Here is a 17,716-nt window from a genome sequence, read left to right as displayed (position 1 = left end):
CAAGAGCGTCTCATTTTCAACGATAGGCAATATCTGACCTGTCTGTCTACATCATAGTCAAAATGACACATATCAATTTCATATCAGATTTATTTCAACATATGATTTAGGCCTAGGGTTGTCTACCAGAACTGCATCCAAAATAGAACCTAAATTAGGCCTGAATCTGGAGCGGGAGCCTTGTTTGAGACAGTTATTTGTCGTCATATTGACTCATAACGGGGCTGAACCATCAAAGAAAAAAATTAAAATGCAATGAAGAAAAGCTAAAAGGGAGAGTGATATAGGCTACGGGCGGGACGAGGGCGTTGCCAAGCAACGTGTATACAATTTCACAAGAGCGAAACTAGACTGCAGTGTTTACTCCTAAATGAATGAGCGGTTGGTACTAACACAAAGTTTGCTTTGCTTCACCATCATCAGATAACCATTATCTGAAATAGTCATTATTTACATCAACAACACAAACACATTACCTCATCGTGATCCATACTAACTGCCGTCTCTCGTTCATTCGCTTTCTGTGAGGACACGTCTTTCAGCTCCGTGAGAGAGAGTAGTTAGGTGACACTGCTGCATCAACTCATTGCAATCAGGAGAGTGTGGCAGTAACTGGCATTAGTTGATGCAGTGTCAAAACCACTCTCACGGAGCCGAAAAGAGTCCTCACACTTTCAACACACGGACATGCACTATATTGCGCCCTTCTCAGTTCACACTCGCACGCCTGGCACGCGCTAGAAAACAGCTTTGCGACAGCGGGCGTCGTAAAAATACTACCGCTTTTGTCCAAAGGGGACGCCAACGTGCCATCTTACTCGTAGTGGCTTTAATATTTTACTAGGGATGTGATTGTGAACAACTCATTTATTTGCACGTTGAGGAGGTATGAATCTACAAAAAGATCAACTTATTGCCTTTTTTTTACAGTGCAGGTTGAGTTGCTGGAAAAAAAACTGCACAGCAGCTGCCAACGTAATATTCAGACTTCAGAATTTGCATCAAAGCCCTAATGATCAAACAAGAGGCTTTATTTAAACGATGTCCATGGTGGTCCATTGTAATTTGTTCAGCTGTAGACTGAAACTAACGGAGGGATGCGGAGCGCACACGGAAGGGTTCGCTGCATTTACCACACAAGACACGGCGTGCGACACAATAATTGTTTTATTGCGATTATCTTGTTTTCATGATCGAGGGAAGCCAAAATCGTAATCAAAATTGAATTTCAATTAATCGCCCAGCCCTAACCGGCAGTGAGACGGGTGCAGGTTTGTAGCATTCTCTCTTCTGATTGGTTATCATCAGTAGTAGGGCTGTGTCAACAAAAATGAGATTGTTTTATAATTTTTTTAATGATTTTTTGCTTTTCTTTTCTTTTCTTTTTTTTTTTGCTTTTCAAGGCTTTGTTGACAGTGCAGAGAGACATATATGAAATGGGGCAGAGAGGGAATGAAATGCAAAGAACAATCACGGGTCAGATTAAAACCCATGTCTGCTGTCAGGCCTGAGCCTCTAGGATACTGACTATTGAAGTTAAATAAATTTTGTTTATAAGAATACTTAAGATTCACTGTGTCAGAAAAGCACACTGATGTGTTTTCATTTTCAGTGTGTCCTCTACAGTTAGTACAAGAGTGAATTGGATTTGTTATTTTGATGTTATGGCAGCTGCAGCAGTGTTTGATCATTTGCCAAAACCAAAAAAAATTAAGAAAAATAGTAAAGGAAGTTGTGAATGAAATAGTTTTGACTTCATTGGTCTGTGCAATTATCAATATATTGTGCCGTTATGTTTGACAAGGCAACTTGGTTATGGAATAACGCAATATATCGTGATATATCATATCGTGAACAGTGTATCGTGAAACGTATCGTATCGAGAAGTCCTTGACGATACCCAGCCCTAATCAGTAGTGGGATCCCCGAAAAGTTTATTTGCCGATTACATGCAGAGCGTGTGACTGAGATTGGCTTTTTGAAACGCGCACACTACATTTGTGTTCACTGTATGAATAAAGAGCGATTTAACACTTATATTAACATAAATAAATCGCTTACTTCACCTTTTAGTAATTCCTCACAACATATCCGCTCCCTCTCAGCTGGCCTTTGCATGTACTCAGTCCAACACACTAGATCACATTGTTGTCTATATATTCACCCTGCAGGAGATGGATATAAAGGATGTATAGTGTTGGCTCATCAGTACTTGTTACAGAATATAAAGCAAAGCAACATATTCTATATCCATACTAAGAAAACATTCTTTGTAATCATTAGTATGACTTGTCATAGCTGCTGTATGATCAATTGTGTGTTTTGTCTTTGGGCAGTATGCGGTGATGTCCACGGCCAATTCTTTGACCTCATGAAGTTGTTTGAAGTGGGGGGATCACCCAGTACCACACGCTATCTCTTCCTTGGTGACTATGTAGATCGAGGATACTTCAGTATTGAGGTAAGTTGTTTTCTATCTTTGCATTTGATAATACATTAATGATTTCTTTTAAAGTTTGATGAAAAAAATAATAATGCTACTGTATCAAAGTGTGTTGTTTGCCTATGACAATGTAATGTGTATAAATTACGGCCATGTGCGTGCAATTCAAATGAAAGAGAGAGTTTAATTTACCAGTAAACCCCGCTGTTCGCTAAATGAATGGGGCTCAATACGTCACCTTGCTCTAATTGGTCATAGTGCTATCCAATTGCGTGCAGTGGTATTTGAAATGCACGCGTAGGTGCTGCCCTTTGAGTTGGAATGTTTTATTGATCATGGCCAGACCCTATATCATTCTAGATGTGGGTCTGGATTTCCAGGCTAGCAGTCTGGCTGTACCAACTGAAACTGCAGTGCCCTTATTGAGACCCTGAGCCTGCAGGGAGGCGGATGTAGTACGTTTGAATATGTGGCAGTTCCAATGGTGACCCAGTTTCACAGTTAAAACGCATGACATCCTCTGCTGCTATGCTGTCCAGGAGAAAACAAAAGTGTTGCTGTATGTTACGATCGAGTCTGCTTTAAGCATGAAAAGCCAGTTTCAATAATGACCCACAAAATGGCAGCAATTGTGTGGGATGATATGAAACAGTCTAAGATGTAGATACATAAAAGTGATGTAGTGTGAACCCAGAGAGACGGACTGTCATTTATTCTTGATCACAGTGAGGTATTGTTTTTGTTAGTTATGAGTCAACATCAGCATTATTTAACGCACATCAAAGTCAAATTGCTCCTGTGAATGTGATATTAGTACACTCAACGCAGTACACAGTTGGTATTCTGGAGGTGAACTCAAAGTATGTTTACTCGTTTACAGGACACTAGTGCAGTGCCCGTAGGAAGCAGGTAAACAAAGAAAGATATTAGACAGTACATTTGACTGCTATCATTAATGGCAAATTTTACACTGTTGAAGGTTATTATCAGTAACTTACTTTGTAGGAGTTGGCTATAGAGTAGGGCAGTGCTTCTCAAATGGTGGGGGCGCGGGTGGCCTTGATTTAAATTCAAACTGCCCAACAAAAATTAAAATTAAATAATTTTCTTTTCTTTTCTTTTTTTGTGCTAGCGAGCGCGATGTGTGCTTGTGTATGGTCATAACCGCGTGAAAGGCCGCGATTTGCAGTAAATAAACGTTCACACAGGGCTGTACAGTGCGACAGTTTTGATCGCATTTGCCACTGAAATTGATCACGTGCGATGATGAATACAATTCCTCTCGCACGAGTGCTAATGAGGAGAGGCTGTCTTTGAAACACAGAGGAGTGATGCACAACACTGCTTAGAGGGCTCTACATTAACACTCGCCAAATGCGGGTGAATGTAGTCTTAGGCGAGTAAGTTATTAAGTCTACCCTCCACTTTGGCTGGTGAAAGATGTGTGCTCGGGATCTGTGCTCGGCGATTATAGCGTCTAACTTCACCAACGGTAAAAACCGGAAGGACACGGCTCTTAACGCAGTTAAGTTAGCGCGTGTGGAAACGGAACATTTCCTGTGCCCCTTCACAATAAAAGCCTGTTACTAGCCAAATGCGAGTTGACTTTTATTTTGAAGCAGGTAAGAACAGGAAGTTAGCGCTTCACAGCCCTGCAGTGCGCTAGCAAGAAAATCAACTGCTTCAGCTGCAGAGAGCAGTCAACAGTAGTCTATTTAAACAAAGTTTGACACAACCTATTTAACTTGGCCTAAATTGTATAAATATGTTTACTAATTTATTTAATAGGCTATTATGTTCAATGTTTTAAAGTTTGGTTTTCATTAAAAGAATGAAATGTTCTAAAAATGTTTGTTATTATTAGCCTACTATAATAATTATATTTTTATTTAAAAAATATATAGATATAGACATTATTTTTATAGTTCTATTGGGGGAAATAATTCTGAATCAGCAAACAAATTGCCATTGGCAGGTTAGACTCTTTTGTCTAAATTCCAATCAGTGCACCCCTATTCATTCTTCTATAATTATTACTGCACACACTAGGATATTCATTGAGAATCTCATATAAAACCAAGATGACATGCTCAAAGGTAAGTAGAGCGAAATGCAAGGGTTAGGGTCATGCAAATTTTCGATCATACTTTGTGTGCTACCAAATTTATTTTTGTGCTACTGAATTTTTTTGCTTGCTAGCACCAGTGCTACGACTTTAAAAAATAAGCGTACAGCCCTGGTTCACATGTGTCTCCAAGTGTCAAGCAAGCAAGTAGACTCATAATACCATTAATGAATTGGCCCATAATAATGAAAAAACACCACCTTAACTATGTTTACAGTTTAAAAATGTTTTGAATGAAATGCAAACCTCAGTGAATCATTTGCTCTTGTGACTGAGCAGTCTTGTTTAAATGTTACAAATTGAGCTAATAAACTGAACTTCGATTTTTTTTTAAGTTGGTGCAGAAGTTATCTCAGCTAATTTTATAATCTAACATCTAATTTGATAATAAGGTGATTGTATGCAGAATGCTCGTGCCAGAAACTCATTCAGTGTTTTTGTACAGATAAATAAATAAATATAAGCAAGCAGGTTCTCAATAGTATTTCAATTTAGGGGGGACGCGAAAAAAATTCTGTCCCCTAGGGGGGGCATGACGAAAATAATTGAGAACCACTGGAGTAGGGCAACATTCCTTAGTGTATTGTGTAAAGATAACCACAAACTAATTCCATGTGTTTTGTTAAGTGAAATGAAACACAAAATGTGTTGGTTAATTAAGTGTTGAAGCCTAAAGAAGAATCGAGCTGTACAGGTAATTAAATCTGATATTATGGTACCCTGCAAACTGCCATCCATACTGCACAATGCACTCAAACTTACAATCAGTTGCCTAGTAAATGGCTGCACTGTGTTTAAAAGGAGTCTATGCTGCACGCCATGACAACATTGTCAACCCCATTACTGTTAGGTATTTGAAAGATAAGACAGAGTTTGGATAACTGTCAATTAACGTTAATGTGTCAGTAGCAGTCAGCTATGTGTGTGGGGGGGGGGGACTTGTGTGCGCGCTCGGGCTTTCGGTTTAGCTTTTAAATGGATATAACGCATTTTGTGGAAGCATCTGAGACCTTGCTGTCAATTAACGTTAACGTGTCGGTAGCAGTCAGCTGTGTGTGTGTGTGTGTGTGTGTGTGTGTGTGTGTGTGTGTGTGTGTGTGTGTGCTGGGGCTTTCGGTTTAGCTTTTTTAACGTTAACTTGTCAGTAGCAGTCAGCTGTGTCTGTGTGTGTGGGACTTGTGTGTGTGCGCGGGCGCGCTCGGGCTTTCGGTCTAGCTTTTTTAATGTTAACGTGTCAGTAGCAGTCAGCTGTGTGTGTGGGACTTGAGCGCGCGCTCGGGCTTTCGGTTTAGCTTTTAAATGGATATAAAACATTTTGTGGAAGCATCCGAGACGTGCTGTATTATTACAGTGCACATAGCATAAAGTGGGGCAGGTGAGGAGTTGTTGAGGAAGTAACAATAGGCTGTGTCGGTCTGCTGTGTGTGTCTCGTTTGTCAGAGGGAAGCAGGGTTTATTCGGAGATTACTTCATGCTCCGTGCTCACTGTGGCCTTCAGTGTGCGCACGTACTTCTAAAAACTTCACAATGAAGGATGAAGGATGCACACCTTCGTACTTCTAAAAACTTCACAATGAAGGATGCACACCTTTGTGCTGTGCGCAAGCAATATCCGGAAGCTCATGCCAATCTGACTAAAACTCAGAGAGATATGCGAGCCACAGACAGACACACAGACAGACGTTTCTTGCTTTATAGATAGATATTCCTGCATGTGTTACAGGACAAAAAGTTGTATTGGCATATGTGAAGTCTGAGAAATGTCCTCAAGGGATGAAGCAGGGGGGTACTTGAGTGTCTGGAGACCAAGAATTTGAAATTGGTAAAAAATCTGGCTTTATAGTGAAGACAGTTTAACAGCTCTTCCCCTTTGTTTGAGGCTAGCAGGTCCCAGGCTACATTAGCCGCTACTAGCATAACACACCTGAAATCTTTGACCAAAACTGTTTCTACTGCACGCTTAGTTAACTATTTCTCTGTAACATCCTGTAGACTCATAAAATGTCGCAAAGGAATCTTTCTAAAGGTGAAGCAGAAAATAAAGCACATTTTTATAAAGATGCTGTGGAGTGAGCTGTATTTCAGAGTCAAAGATCCAGTATGCTAACATTTTGACCATTGCATTCTCATTGATGTGGGTGAAATGTCACAGATGAAAGAAGCGGCCTGAAACAGCATAGGTAATGACAGGGAATGTCCACCTCAAAATTGGCCCTGGGATCATGATGTATATCTATAGAAAAATGAACAAGTTAAAGCCATAAGAGGGGAATTAGATCTAGATCTCCTCTTTCCACTGCTGTTAAATCACAGGCCTGGTCAGATAATGTGTTTGGAGTGGACATCCTGCTGTCAATACTGTGTCACAACCAACACGGAACAACCAATTATAAATAATTAAGAGCATACTGAATGTTTACACGATATAATTATTCTAATTTAATTCGAAACAAGGCAGCCTAGGGGTAGCCTGTCGAGACCAGCCATATCTCATAAGCTTATTCGTCGATTCCATTTTGACGTCAAATAATACACTAACCAATCAGGGGTCGCAGGATGCAAAATGGGGAGGGTCAAGTCTGACTGGAGGTTAGATTGATGACTCAATGAACCAATCAGGGGCTGCTTTCCACTAACAGATAGTGCTAGGCATCTCCCCGGAGATCCTCTGGGAGTTGGTGTTGTGTTTTGAACTGATGGTCAGATAAAATAAGAGGGATGGCCATTTAGAATTTCTTTAACCGGTTAACCACAAGAATTAACGGTTATTAACCGGTTAACCGTTAAGATTTAATGTAGCCTATTTATAGTGAAATACGTGAAACATTATAGCAGGGCTCCCGACCTTTTTTTGTTCCAAGGACCTGCATATCAATTTAAAAACAATTCAGGGACCAGTAGCCAATTTAAATGCCTGCATTTTGACATTCACACGGCACCTTGTCTGTTGTGAGAAGAGGTCTAGTATGTGAATGTAGGAGCAGAAAGTGAAATAAGTGACTGAAAAGGGACATTTACACACACACAGGCTTAGGGGATGGGTAGTCTACCAAAACCCGGTGCCAAGTAGTGCTGAGCACGGGGCAACATTTTGAAAGGCCGTAGTATTGATAAGCTTCAACGTTATCGGTACTGCATAACGGTACTTTACGCTTTTGTTTATGACGGATTTTCGCTATTGATCCTTGCACACAAGCATGGCAGACCTCTCTGTATCTGTGCAGGGGCACTCACTGCCTGTCTGTCACTCTCTCACACTCACTGAGACGGTGATAGATGCAGGACACCATCCACCTCAAGAAGGCTAAGTTGAGAGTAGCCTACACGACTCGTTTCATTCTTTACCGACAGTTGGCATTCTTACATTCGGTTTAGCGATATCAAAATAAGAGTCCGGATTTCAGAGAAATTAAGATGATTTAATTTTTTTAAACCGTTTAACCTTTAGCATTAACCGGTTAAAGATCTTCTTAACGGTTAACCAGTTAACCATGGACATCCCTAAATAAGACACTTGAAGATCCTACATTGAGCATGAGTAGCATTTTTCCATATCTTGTGACATTTTAATGATTTAATGGAGAGATTAAAAACCCTCACTGGATTCATTTATATTGAATAAATAAGTTCTAGCCCCAGATATGATTGTGGGTAAACAGCTGGAGTATTGAATAGTCTGGAATGAAGTACCAGAGGATGCAGCTCTGCCTGATTTGCTGACGAAAAGACACCACAAAACACAACGATGGAGCAGAAAGAATGTTGCCATTTGCTGACGATAGCAGGGTGAAGATTCTCTGTGTAGCCTCACGAGGAAGTCTATTACCTTTGCAGGCCAGCACTTTGTGCCACGGTCTAAATTCAGTGCATGTGAGCGATCCATTTCATTCTCTAAGCTCTTCTGTATCTGCTTACTGAATTCCCTTCGATCCGACAGAGTCAGTGTGGACTGACTCCACCAGACCAAGCCTACACACACACACACACACACACACACACACACACACACACACACACACACACACACACACACACACACACACACACACACACACACACACACACACACACACACACACACACACACACACACACACACACACACACACACATCCTTTACTAGGGCTGTACCCAACTCGGAATTTTCTCAGTTGAATCGACAATTCCTCAGCCTCACTGTGCCGGTACAGACTACTGCATATGAAAATGAGAGCGTTTATTAAAATGATTAAAATGAGAGCGTTTATGTTTGAGTGAGATGCCGTGCCAGTAAAAAAACATATGTTATTTACAACATTACTGCTCTGCTTTGGTGTTTACTTTTGCCATTTCCCGGTCCACTTTCATTTAGCCGCTCGCTCAAGACGATGCTCAATGTGCTCACAATGTTCTTCTATGGTGTTTGACTTGAAATAGTATCGCCAACTTCTGGCCTGGCATGATTAAGTCAGTGTAAAAATATTCAAAGCAAAAAACAGAAGACCCCTCGACTTACGCACTTCCCTTTATACACTTGCCATAAGACAGTGTGTGTGTCTGTCTGTCTGTCTGTCTGTCTGTCTGTCTGTCTGTCTGTCTGTCTGTCTGTCTGTCTGTCTGTCTGTCTGTCTGTCTGTCTGTCTGTCTGTCTGTCTGTCTGTCTAGGTGAAGGTAGCCACAGTGACAGACAAAGCGTTGTGCCATTTCCTTTGTGTGGCTGGCTCTCATTAAAACTCATGTCGGCTTCTAACCACTCCAAGCCGTGTCCCTGTCTCTGCCTCCTCACATGAGAGATCAAGTCCCCTAGACAGCCCCCTCCACTTAACAGTTCACTATTCCTACCAACAATGGAAGTGCACTTAATAGCACGCCAAGGGTTTAGTTGGTTCATGTTAAAAGAGTGGGCTGTGAGTGGTAGCTACTGAGAGGTGCCTTCGCCTTGTCTAAGCTCTGAGGAGAAAGACGGCTCATTTAGATTGTAAATGCTCGTCTGCTTTTCAGTGTTTTTGATCATTTTTTTTTAATAAATTGCCAGGAGAAAAACATCCTATTGCTGAGATGAGTTTATGAAGGAAAAACAAATCTTCCTGTAGTTTTTATGTTTAATCTTGCGGGATTTTAGTCTGTATGACGAGTTAATTTGGTACAGTTTTTTTCTCAAGTGTGGACTGTTGCTTGCTTCCGTACTGCGTAACTGGCAGTTAAGCTAACTTGCCTTGATGGAGGTCACCGTTGGACTGGAAGCACAGGTGAAGCAGAGGACAGTGTGTGGGAGTGTGTAATCTGTTTTGATTTTGAAAGATTTTGTGCAACTGCAGTCATTTCAAACCTGTTACTTCTGCAATAGTCTGGCTTGACCACTTCCGCCAGCGTCTATTAAGCGCTGGCGTCGGCAAACAACGCTACGCCTCCATTGGCTGCTTCCCGGGGTTAGCCCCGCCGTAGATGATTGTGATTGGTTTAAAGAAATAAAAACAGGCCAGCCCAGTTTCCCCCCGAATAGACGGCTCTAAACGGAGTGCTTCCAGACCATACTACTTGCTGTAGTTTGGTCTGGCTTTGCGAGACTACTTCTGCAATAATGTGGACAGCATATCATCATGCCCTTTGTCACTTTGTTGTTGGTTGAATCTAAATGAATCCAGGTAAGCCTTTTAAGATACAGTAAGTCCCATGCATTTTGCTGCACATGACTCGGTCCACACTGGAATGAGTAATATTTCTCCACCTGCAAAAACTGACTTTGATTAGCTGCGTTCTGCTTGTCATTTGCTTGAGTTGTTACAGATGTCCATTATAAAAACATGAGAAAGCGTGTGTGATACAGATGGAACAATTACGTGATCAATTGAATTAGTCAATAGACAACGTGCAAGCAACTATTTTGATAGTCAGTGAATCATTTTAGTATTTTTTTTTTCATTCAAATAAAACTCAATCCATCAGCATTCTACCGTTCCAGCATCTCAAATGGGAACATTTGCTTTTGATTTTGCACTGTTGACACTAGAGAGGGTTCTTTTAGTCTGTGAAATTTAATGAACATAATGGACGTTTCTTTTAATGGACTAGGTAGAAATAGAATATCATCTTCAGAAGTATGTTTTAATAAGTGTATAATATTTTAAAGATACCTTATTTATTACCTTGAATGAGTGTTTTAAATCTACATAGTGTCGCCATGTTTACCGACATATTTCTACAGTAGCACAGAACAGACACACGGCCTCACGCGTTTATATACAGTATAGTAGGTGTCCTGGGAAATGCACCTGTTGGAAGACAAAGAAGAAGTACTATAGAATAAATAACTAAATCTATCTTCAACTCATCACTTGATATTGTGGAAAGACTTGAGGCAGTGGTGGATGAGCTCATCTTTAGTAACTAGCTTCTTGTCCTTAAAAGGCCACCGTTGCTTCTGTAAATTCTCAGAATTGTAGGGGCAGACACAGGAAACGTTACAATCGAGAAGTGAGACGGGTGGACACATTCTTCGTTATTCCATTGATGGTGGGATAGGGTTTTAATCAGAAAACCTGTCAACAGCTGATAAAATGTTGAGAACCAATTCTACAAGCACTGTCAGAACTCAGACTTCCATGGCCTGTGCACCATGGTCAGTGCACATATTTTGACTTGTCCTTCTCGGCTCCTCATCCCTTGACTTTCTCTCTCTGTGTCTGTCCCTCCCCAGTGTGTTCTCTACCTCTGGTCGCTCAAGATCAACCACCCCACCACACTCTTCCTCCTGCGTGGGAACCACGAGTGCCGGCACCTCACAGAATACTTCACCTTCAAACAGGAATGTAAGTGCAGCAGCTTCTCTCTCCGCCTAACAAGGCCAGTCTTATGTGTTGCTACGCACTCTTCTTTAGCACTTAAGAGCGTGGCCTGTTTCTTGATTTCAGACCAAGCTGTGGTAAAGAGGTGGCAGTGTAAGTTCAGGATGGCACTATCGGTCACTACTGATGCTTAAAGCAGCTATGAGTAACATGTAAATATCTTTTAAACAGCCTCATGTTTCCTCTGATAATCATAAATTACCTTTTAACAGCAAACGAGACCATCAGTGCAAAGAAAGACGTTTTTATATAGTTTTTATTACTTTTATTACTTTGTCTGGACGCACACCCAGTCTGATTTTCAGTTCACACGTGCAGGCTCTATGGTCACATATCCGTATTGGTCGCAGATTTCAGTGTGGCGCAGCAACGCGATTTGAGAAGCCTATCCCTCCAGGTAAGGGAAGGGGAGCGGGAGCCTTGTTTGAGACAGTTGATTGTCGTCATAATGACTAATAACGGGGCTGAACCATCAAAGAAAAAAAAAGAGAATGCAATGAAGAAAAGCTAAAAGGGAGAGTGATAGACGGGCGGGAGGAGGACGTGTAAACATTCACAGGGGCGAACTAGTCCTGCAGTGTTTACTCCTAAATGAATGAGCGGTACTAACACAAAGTTTACTTTGCTTCACCATCATCAGATTACCATTATTCATCTGAAATAGTCATTATTTACAACAACATAAACACATTACCTCATCGTGATCCATACTAACTGCCGTCTCTCTTTCATTCGCTTTCTGTGAGGACACGTAATATTTCAGCTCTGTGAGAGTAGTTAGGTGACACTCCATCAACTCATTGCAATTAGGTGTGTTTGGCACTGACTGGCATTAGTTGATGCAGAGTCACTAACCACTCTCACGGAGCCGAAAAGAGTCCGTGCCCTCACACTTTCAACACACGGACATGCACTATATTGCGTCCTATTCATTTGACTCTCGCACAGACGGAACGCGCTAGAAAACAGCTTTGCGACAGCTGGGGTCGTAAAAATACTACTGCGTTTGTCCAAAGGGGCCGCCGACGGACAAAGTTACTCGCAGTGGCTTTAAAGTTCCCATATTATGCCAATTTTCTGGTTCAAAATTGTAATTTGGGTTAAAAAAAACTAGGGCTGTCAAACGATTAATTCTACCATTTGAAATATGCCTGAAAAATGTAATTATAATTTTCTCTGTATATTATTGTTGTAGGAACGGAAAGATAAATGACAGAAAGTGGATATATTCCTTTATCATTTGTTTTTTTATTCATGGAAAATCCAAACGATGGTGTTAATACTGAAAATAGATTCAAATCTAACTGAAGCATAGGCCTACCAAACCATAAATCAATTTGGCTGTCTCTTTGCTATGTCTTTGAGCAAATATATAGAAGGGCATTTATTCAATGGATAAATGTGTGTTTTCATCCCATATGTGAATGACATTAAATTCAATCATTTCTGGTCAGATTTTGCATTCCTTAATACAACTTGATTGGTGTGTGTGTGTGTGTGTGTGTGCGTGTGCGTGCGTGCGTGCGTGCAAACCGGAAGCCCGGATGAACCCTTTTGAACCCAGCGATGTACTGCCGGAGCATGCGGAGCAGACAGTTACACACAGAGACCCTGTTTCCACCTGGCATTAATATGTGGTTCTGAGGAATCCGATCGTTATATGTAAATGTAATATGCTTGTTCACACCTGGCCTTAACAATGCGTCTTCTATGCGCGTTTGCGATCCGGATTCGAATTCCCCGCGCTGTATGGAAATCAGCTCGTACATCATTTCCGCTTATAGGCTACTGTTGTTTTTAATCGGCGGGGGCAGCAGTGCCCCGCCCTTGCCTAGTCTGCCGGAAATAAAAGAAGAAGAAGAAGAAGTGTTGACCATCCACGACCATAGACATTATAAATCCCTTTATAATGTCTATGGTCACCTCGGCAAGAGTCTTGTGTTTTGGTGAAAATGTGAGCACAGCACTGTTTATTGTGTGGTGTTTTCCTCGTCAATAAATTAATCACTTGGTTACACTGTGTCCCACTGCGTAGCTGCCGCAGCCAGCACTGTTCGCTCACTGTCTCTATTATGAGGTGCACCGAGCCGTCTCTGTGTGTTTACGCCATAGATAGTAGTAGGCTAAATACACGCTCACAACAACACGGGGGGAATAAATAAAAAAGCGGCTGGTTTGACCGAGCAAAAACGAGAGACCGCTGGCTTGACCACAGTTGGTCGAAAGAATCATTTCCGCCTTGTGTAGTCACCTCGGCTAGAGTGAAGAGAGTCAGTGTGTTTTGGCGAAAATGTGAGCGCGGCACTGTTTATTGTGTGGTGTTTTTCCTCGTCATTAAATGAATCAGTTGGCTACACTGTGTCCCACTGCTACGATGTCACGAAGCTGCCGCAGCCAGAGCTGTTCGCTCACTGTCTCTATCAGTTGCACCGAGCCGTCTCTGTGCTCACAACAACACGGGGGGAATAAATAAAGAAGCGGCTGGTTTGACCATGCAAAAACAAGAGACCGCTGGCTTGACCACAGTTGTTCCACACTGGGGGTACGTTCCAATACCCGTTCAACAGGCCCTCGTTCACTTGCCCTAGGCACTTGCCCTCGGGGGAATCCCCGCTGCCATCTTAAGTGTCGTTCCAATAGTCTGGAAACTGAAGTGAACTTCGTGAGATAGACCCTCGGAGGGCTGAGTGATCAAGTCAACATGGATGGTCACTCCGAGGTGGATATCACCCACAGTGCATTGCAGTTCGTCTTCTTCTTCTTCTCCTTTTATTTTCCGGTAGACTGTATGCTTTTAGGGACATCGCGGCCACCCGCAGGAAAAATATATATATATAAATATATTCCAAAACGCCTCAATTAGGCTATCCTATTTCCATACGAACAATCCAGTGAATGTGTTGCAGTTTACACATTGCTGCTATAACACCGATGGCTGCTAATTAGAGGACTATTTAAAACAAATGTTTTTGGTTGAAAGTATAAATAAGAAAATATGTCGGAGCAAACTATTTACATGTGTAAGTAACAATATCTTGATAATCTGAGTTACCGTGTCGAAATTCAATGTTTGTTATGCTATGGAAATGGCTTTCTGCAACATAGGCTACCTTAGCAGAATGTTATAATTCTGTATTATTTGCATTCAGATTTACCTATGTAACTGACGGTCCATTGCGACTACAAGGGCAAGTGGGCAAGTGGGTTCCATTTAAATCCTCCGCTCCTCCCCCGCCCAGTCTCCCTCCGCTCTCCAAGTTCCCTCCGTGCAACGTATGCTGTTACGTCATGCCAAGGGCTGAGGGTAAATGAACAAGGGGAAGTGCAACTACTATTGGAATGCAGGGATAGACTTTATTATTTACCTGCAACGGTGCGCTTTTATGACGTGAATTGTCGCGTGAATGAGTACGCCTTTCCGCCCAGTCACTCGCCGCAGTTGAGTGGGCGGGGCCTAATGTGTATGAGATACGCATACGTGTTTCCACTGTTAATGGGTATGTGGATATGTGGTCTCAAACCACCTCCGAATGTGGATAATCTCAATGCGCATTCAATGCGCATTGAGCGTGTTTCCACCTGTAGTTAGCGCGATCGGATCCTAAAAACCACATATTAATGCCAGGTGGAAACAGGGTCACAGAGTTCAGTCTGATGGTTGAGGGTGTGAATCTGTCTTTGTAGAGCAGGTGTGAGGGCATTAGTATGCACACTCGCAAACAAAGACACTTTGGCAGACGGTAAAGACAACCTGTGCCAGCTGCAAAAGAGATTTCACTCATACAGCCCCGCTAGCAACGAACGCATGCGTGTGCTCTCTTCCACCCACTTGCCACCTCAGCTGCACACACACACACACACACACACACACACACACACACACACACACACACACACACACACACACACACACACTCTATCATTGCACAGTGTACCAGATTTCAGTGGTGGTTGTGGGGGAGAGGTGTTGTACTTACAAAACAAAAATCTTTCTTAAATGCATTATGATTTCCTTTTTGAAAGATTGATCATTCATGCACAGAAGTCCTTTTTTGAGTTTCTAGGGCTTCCCCCATCGGCTATTTCACCTTCGCTTTCTTCCCGCAGCAATCTCACATGAAGTGGGAAGAGATAAGACACTCATTGTATGTGATGAACCTTTTCTGCTATTCTGCCCTTTGAAATAGTTTAGTCTTAACACTGTCCAACTGACTCCTTTCAGCAATATGCTATCCAGTGTTGCCACAGTTACTTTGAAAAAGTAATCTTATTACTGATTACTATTTACTAAACCGGAAGCCCGGATGAACCCTTTTGAACCCAGCGATGTACTGCCGGAGCATGCGGAGCAGACAGTTACACACACACAGAGTCAGATGGTAACTTAGTTACTTTACTGATTACTTGATGTTAAAAGTAACTAAGTTAGATTACAAGTTACTTTAAACGTTACTTTACAGGTTTTGAAACCCATATATCTCAATTTAAAACATGCACATATTAAGAATCATTGAAAATATACAATAAAGCTTGTAGCTTTTAGGCATACTGTTTTCAAAATAATAAAAATTATGGTTTAAAAAAATGAATTAAAAAAAAAAGTTTTCCCCCCCATGAAAATAAATGCATTCCTCCAAAGTGCAAAGACAGTAGCAGTGCCTTTAAACTTAACGTGATTGGCCCTTCACTCTCATGCATTAATTTGACTTTTTTTGCGATGTCTCATGTGTTGATAGATTGGGTGTGTGCGCGGCCACCGGTCGCCACGTGACTATAAATTTCCAAGTGTTAAACACTTCTATCTCTTCATTCGTCACCGTACCCGAATCCTAAATATCCCCATAGCAGACGCTATATTTCATGGGGGGGAAAACGTTTGTTTTGCGCCACAGTTCAGCTTAGACTTAGCTTAGACTCGGCCGTAATGCTGCTGCACACACACACACACACACACACACACACACACACACAGACACAGACACACACACAGGCACACACACACTGTGTCAGAGACGAGGGGCGCTACCAAAAAGACGAGAGGAGCGGTTGGAGCATTTGGAGCGTTTAGAGACACATGCGTGCACATTTATTTACATTAAATCGCAATCGCAGTCATTTGTGCAGTTATGTAAAATGTTTCACTAAGGAAACTGACAGAAAAAGTAACGCACAGTGACTTTGATGAGTAACTTTAATCTGATTACTGGTTTGGAGATGGTAACGCGTTAGATTACTCGTTACTGAAAAAAGAGGTCCGATGCGTTACCGGCATCACTGATGCTATCCCATTTAGATATTTGCATAGATTTTGTTAAATACGATTATTGTGAGGCAGCAACAGAGAAGTGTAAGCAGTGTTTCCCCCAGGTTGAGAATTTACTTGTGGTGGTCAGACCGGGCTATACGGTTGGTTGGTATCCAATTTTTTCTACCGCTGAATCGTCCTCAAATGATACCCCGGTACACGGTATAACATTTGTGTAATTGCGTTTTCTATTTATCACTTTAGTAGCAGCCAATTCTGTTTGAGTTTCTCGCTTAACACTACTTTTTATGAGATCACATTGAACTAATCACGATGAGCTAGGCTATCTGAGCCAAATTGTCATTTTAATCATCAGCACTATAACACATCACTATGTACCCTGCTTTTTTCCCCTATTCTATTTATCAGAGAGGCTGTCCGTGACGCACGCTGACCTTTTTTGACAGATTTTTGATTTGACAAATTAAGGGTACATCACTCACGGGAGTTCTGTTATCCATCAGCTTCTTGGCCCAAACTGTAGTTGGGAGTGAGCTGGTCTGTCTAACCAAGTGTCATTGTTTTGGCTTGGCTAAGCTAACTAGCCTTAGCTGCCCGATCAACTTTGCAGAGGAATGAAGTAGCGAGACATTGCAGTGGCGTTAATGTCTTTACTTTGATCCAACTGTACACTTGAGGCACTTTAACGCATATTAAAAACAAACACACCTGTAGCAAGGGCCGCACATATGGCTGCACCATGATAACTCTTACTGACTATTCTAATACCTTTTGATTTAATTTTTTTTAAATTATAATTTTTCAAATAATGGACTACGGGTTTTATCAACCTGGGCAGGCCGCCCCAAGTAGAGCCTATTTGTGGGAAATTCACTTACTAAGTGAGTTTCACTTATCGTAGTAAAGGTGTTGACTAGAGTGGATGTAGATTTATGGCCAAAACTCCTTTCAACCTTCAGGTAGTATCACGCTTGTATGAGATTGCGAGCTGCTTGAGATGTTCTGCGCTTAGCATAACGTCAATGAAACGGTGTGATTGTTGTGAAAGTGGATTGTGC

At 41.7% G+C, this 17,716-nt stretch overlaps 1 protein-coding gene across 2 annotated transcripts in view; it reads left to right on the top strand.

The window, feature by feature from the left end:
• Nucleotides 1-17,716, top strand: part of ppp3cca (protein phosphatase 3, catalytic subunit, gamma isozyme, a) — a 46,493-nt gene that overhangs the window by 9,123 nt on the left and 19,654 nt on the right. For both annotated transcript variants that reach the window (XM_080044555.1, XM_080044554.1), the window contains exons 3-4: nucleotides 2,337-2,461; nucleotides 11,245-11,356. In XM_080044555.1, coding sequence (XP_079900681.1) covers nucleotides 2,337-2,461; nucleotides 11,245-11,356 — 237 coding nt within the window. The remainder of the gene's footprint in view (nucleotides 1-2,336; nucleotides 2,462-11,244; nucleotides 11,357-17,716) is intronic.

This window comes from Ammodytes marinus (assembly GCF_949987685.1).
Source record: "Ammodytes marinus genome assembly, chromosome: 2".
In the NCBI taxonomy this organism is placed as follows: Eukaryota; Metazoa; Chordata; class Actinopteri; order Uranoscopiformes; family Ammodytidae; genus Ammodytes; species Ammodytes marinus.
This window is presented reverse-complemented; position numbering and strand designations above follow the sequence as displayed.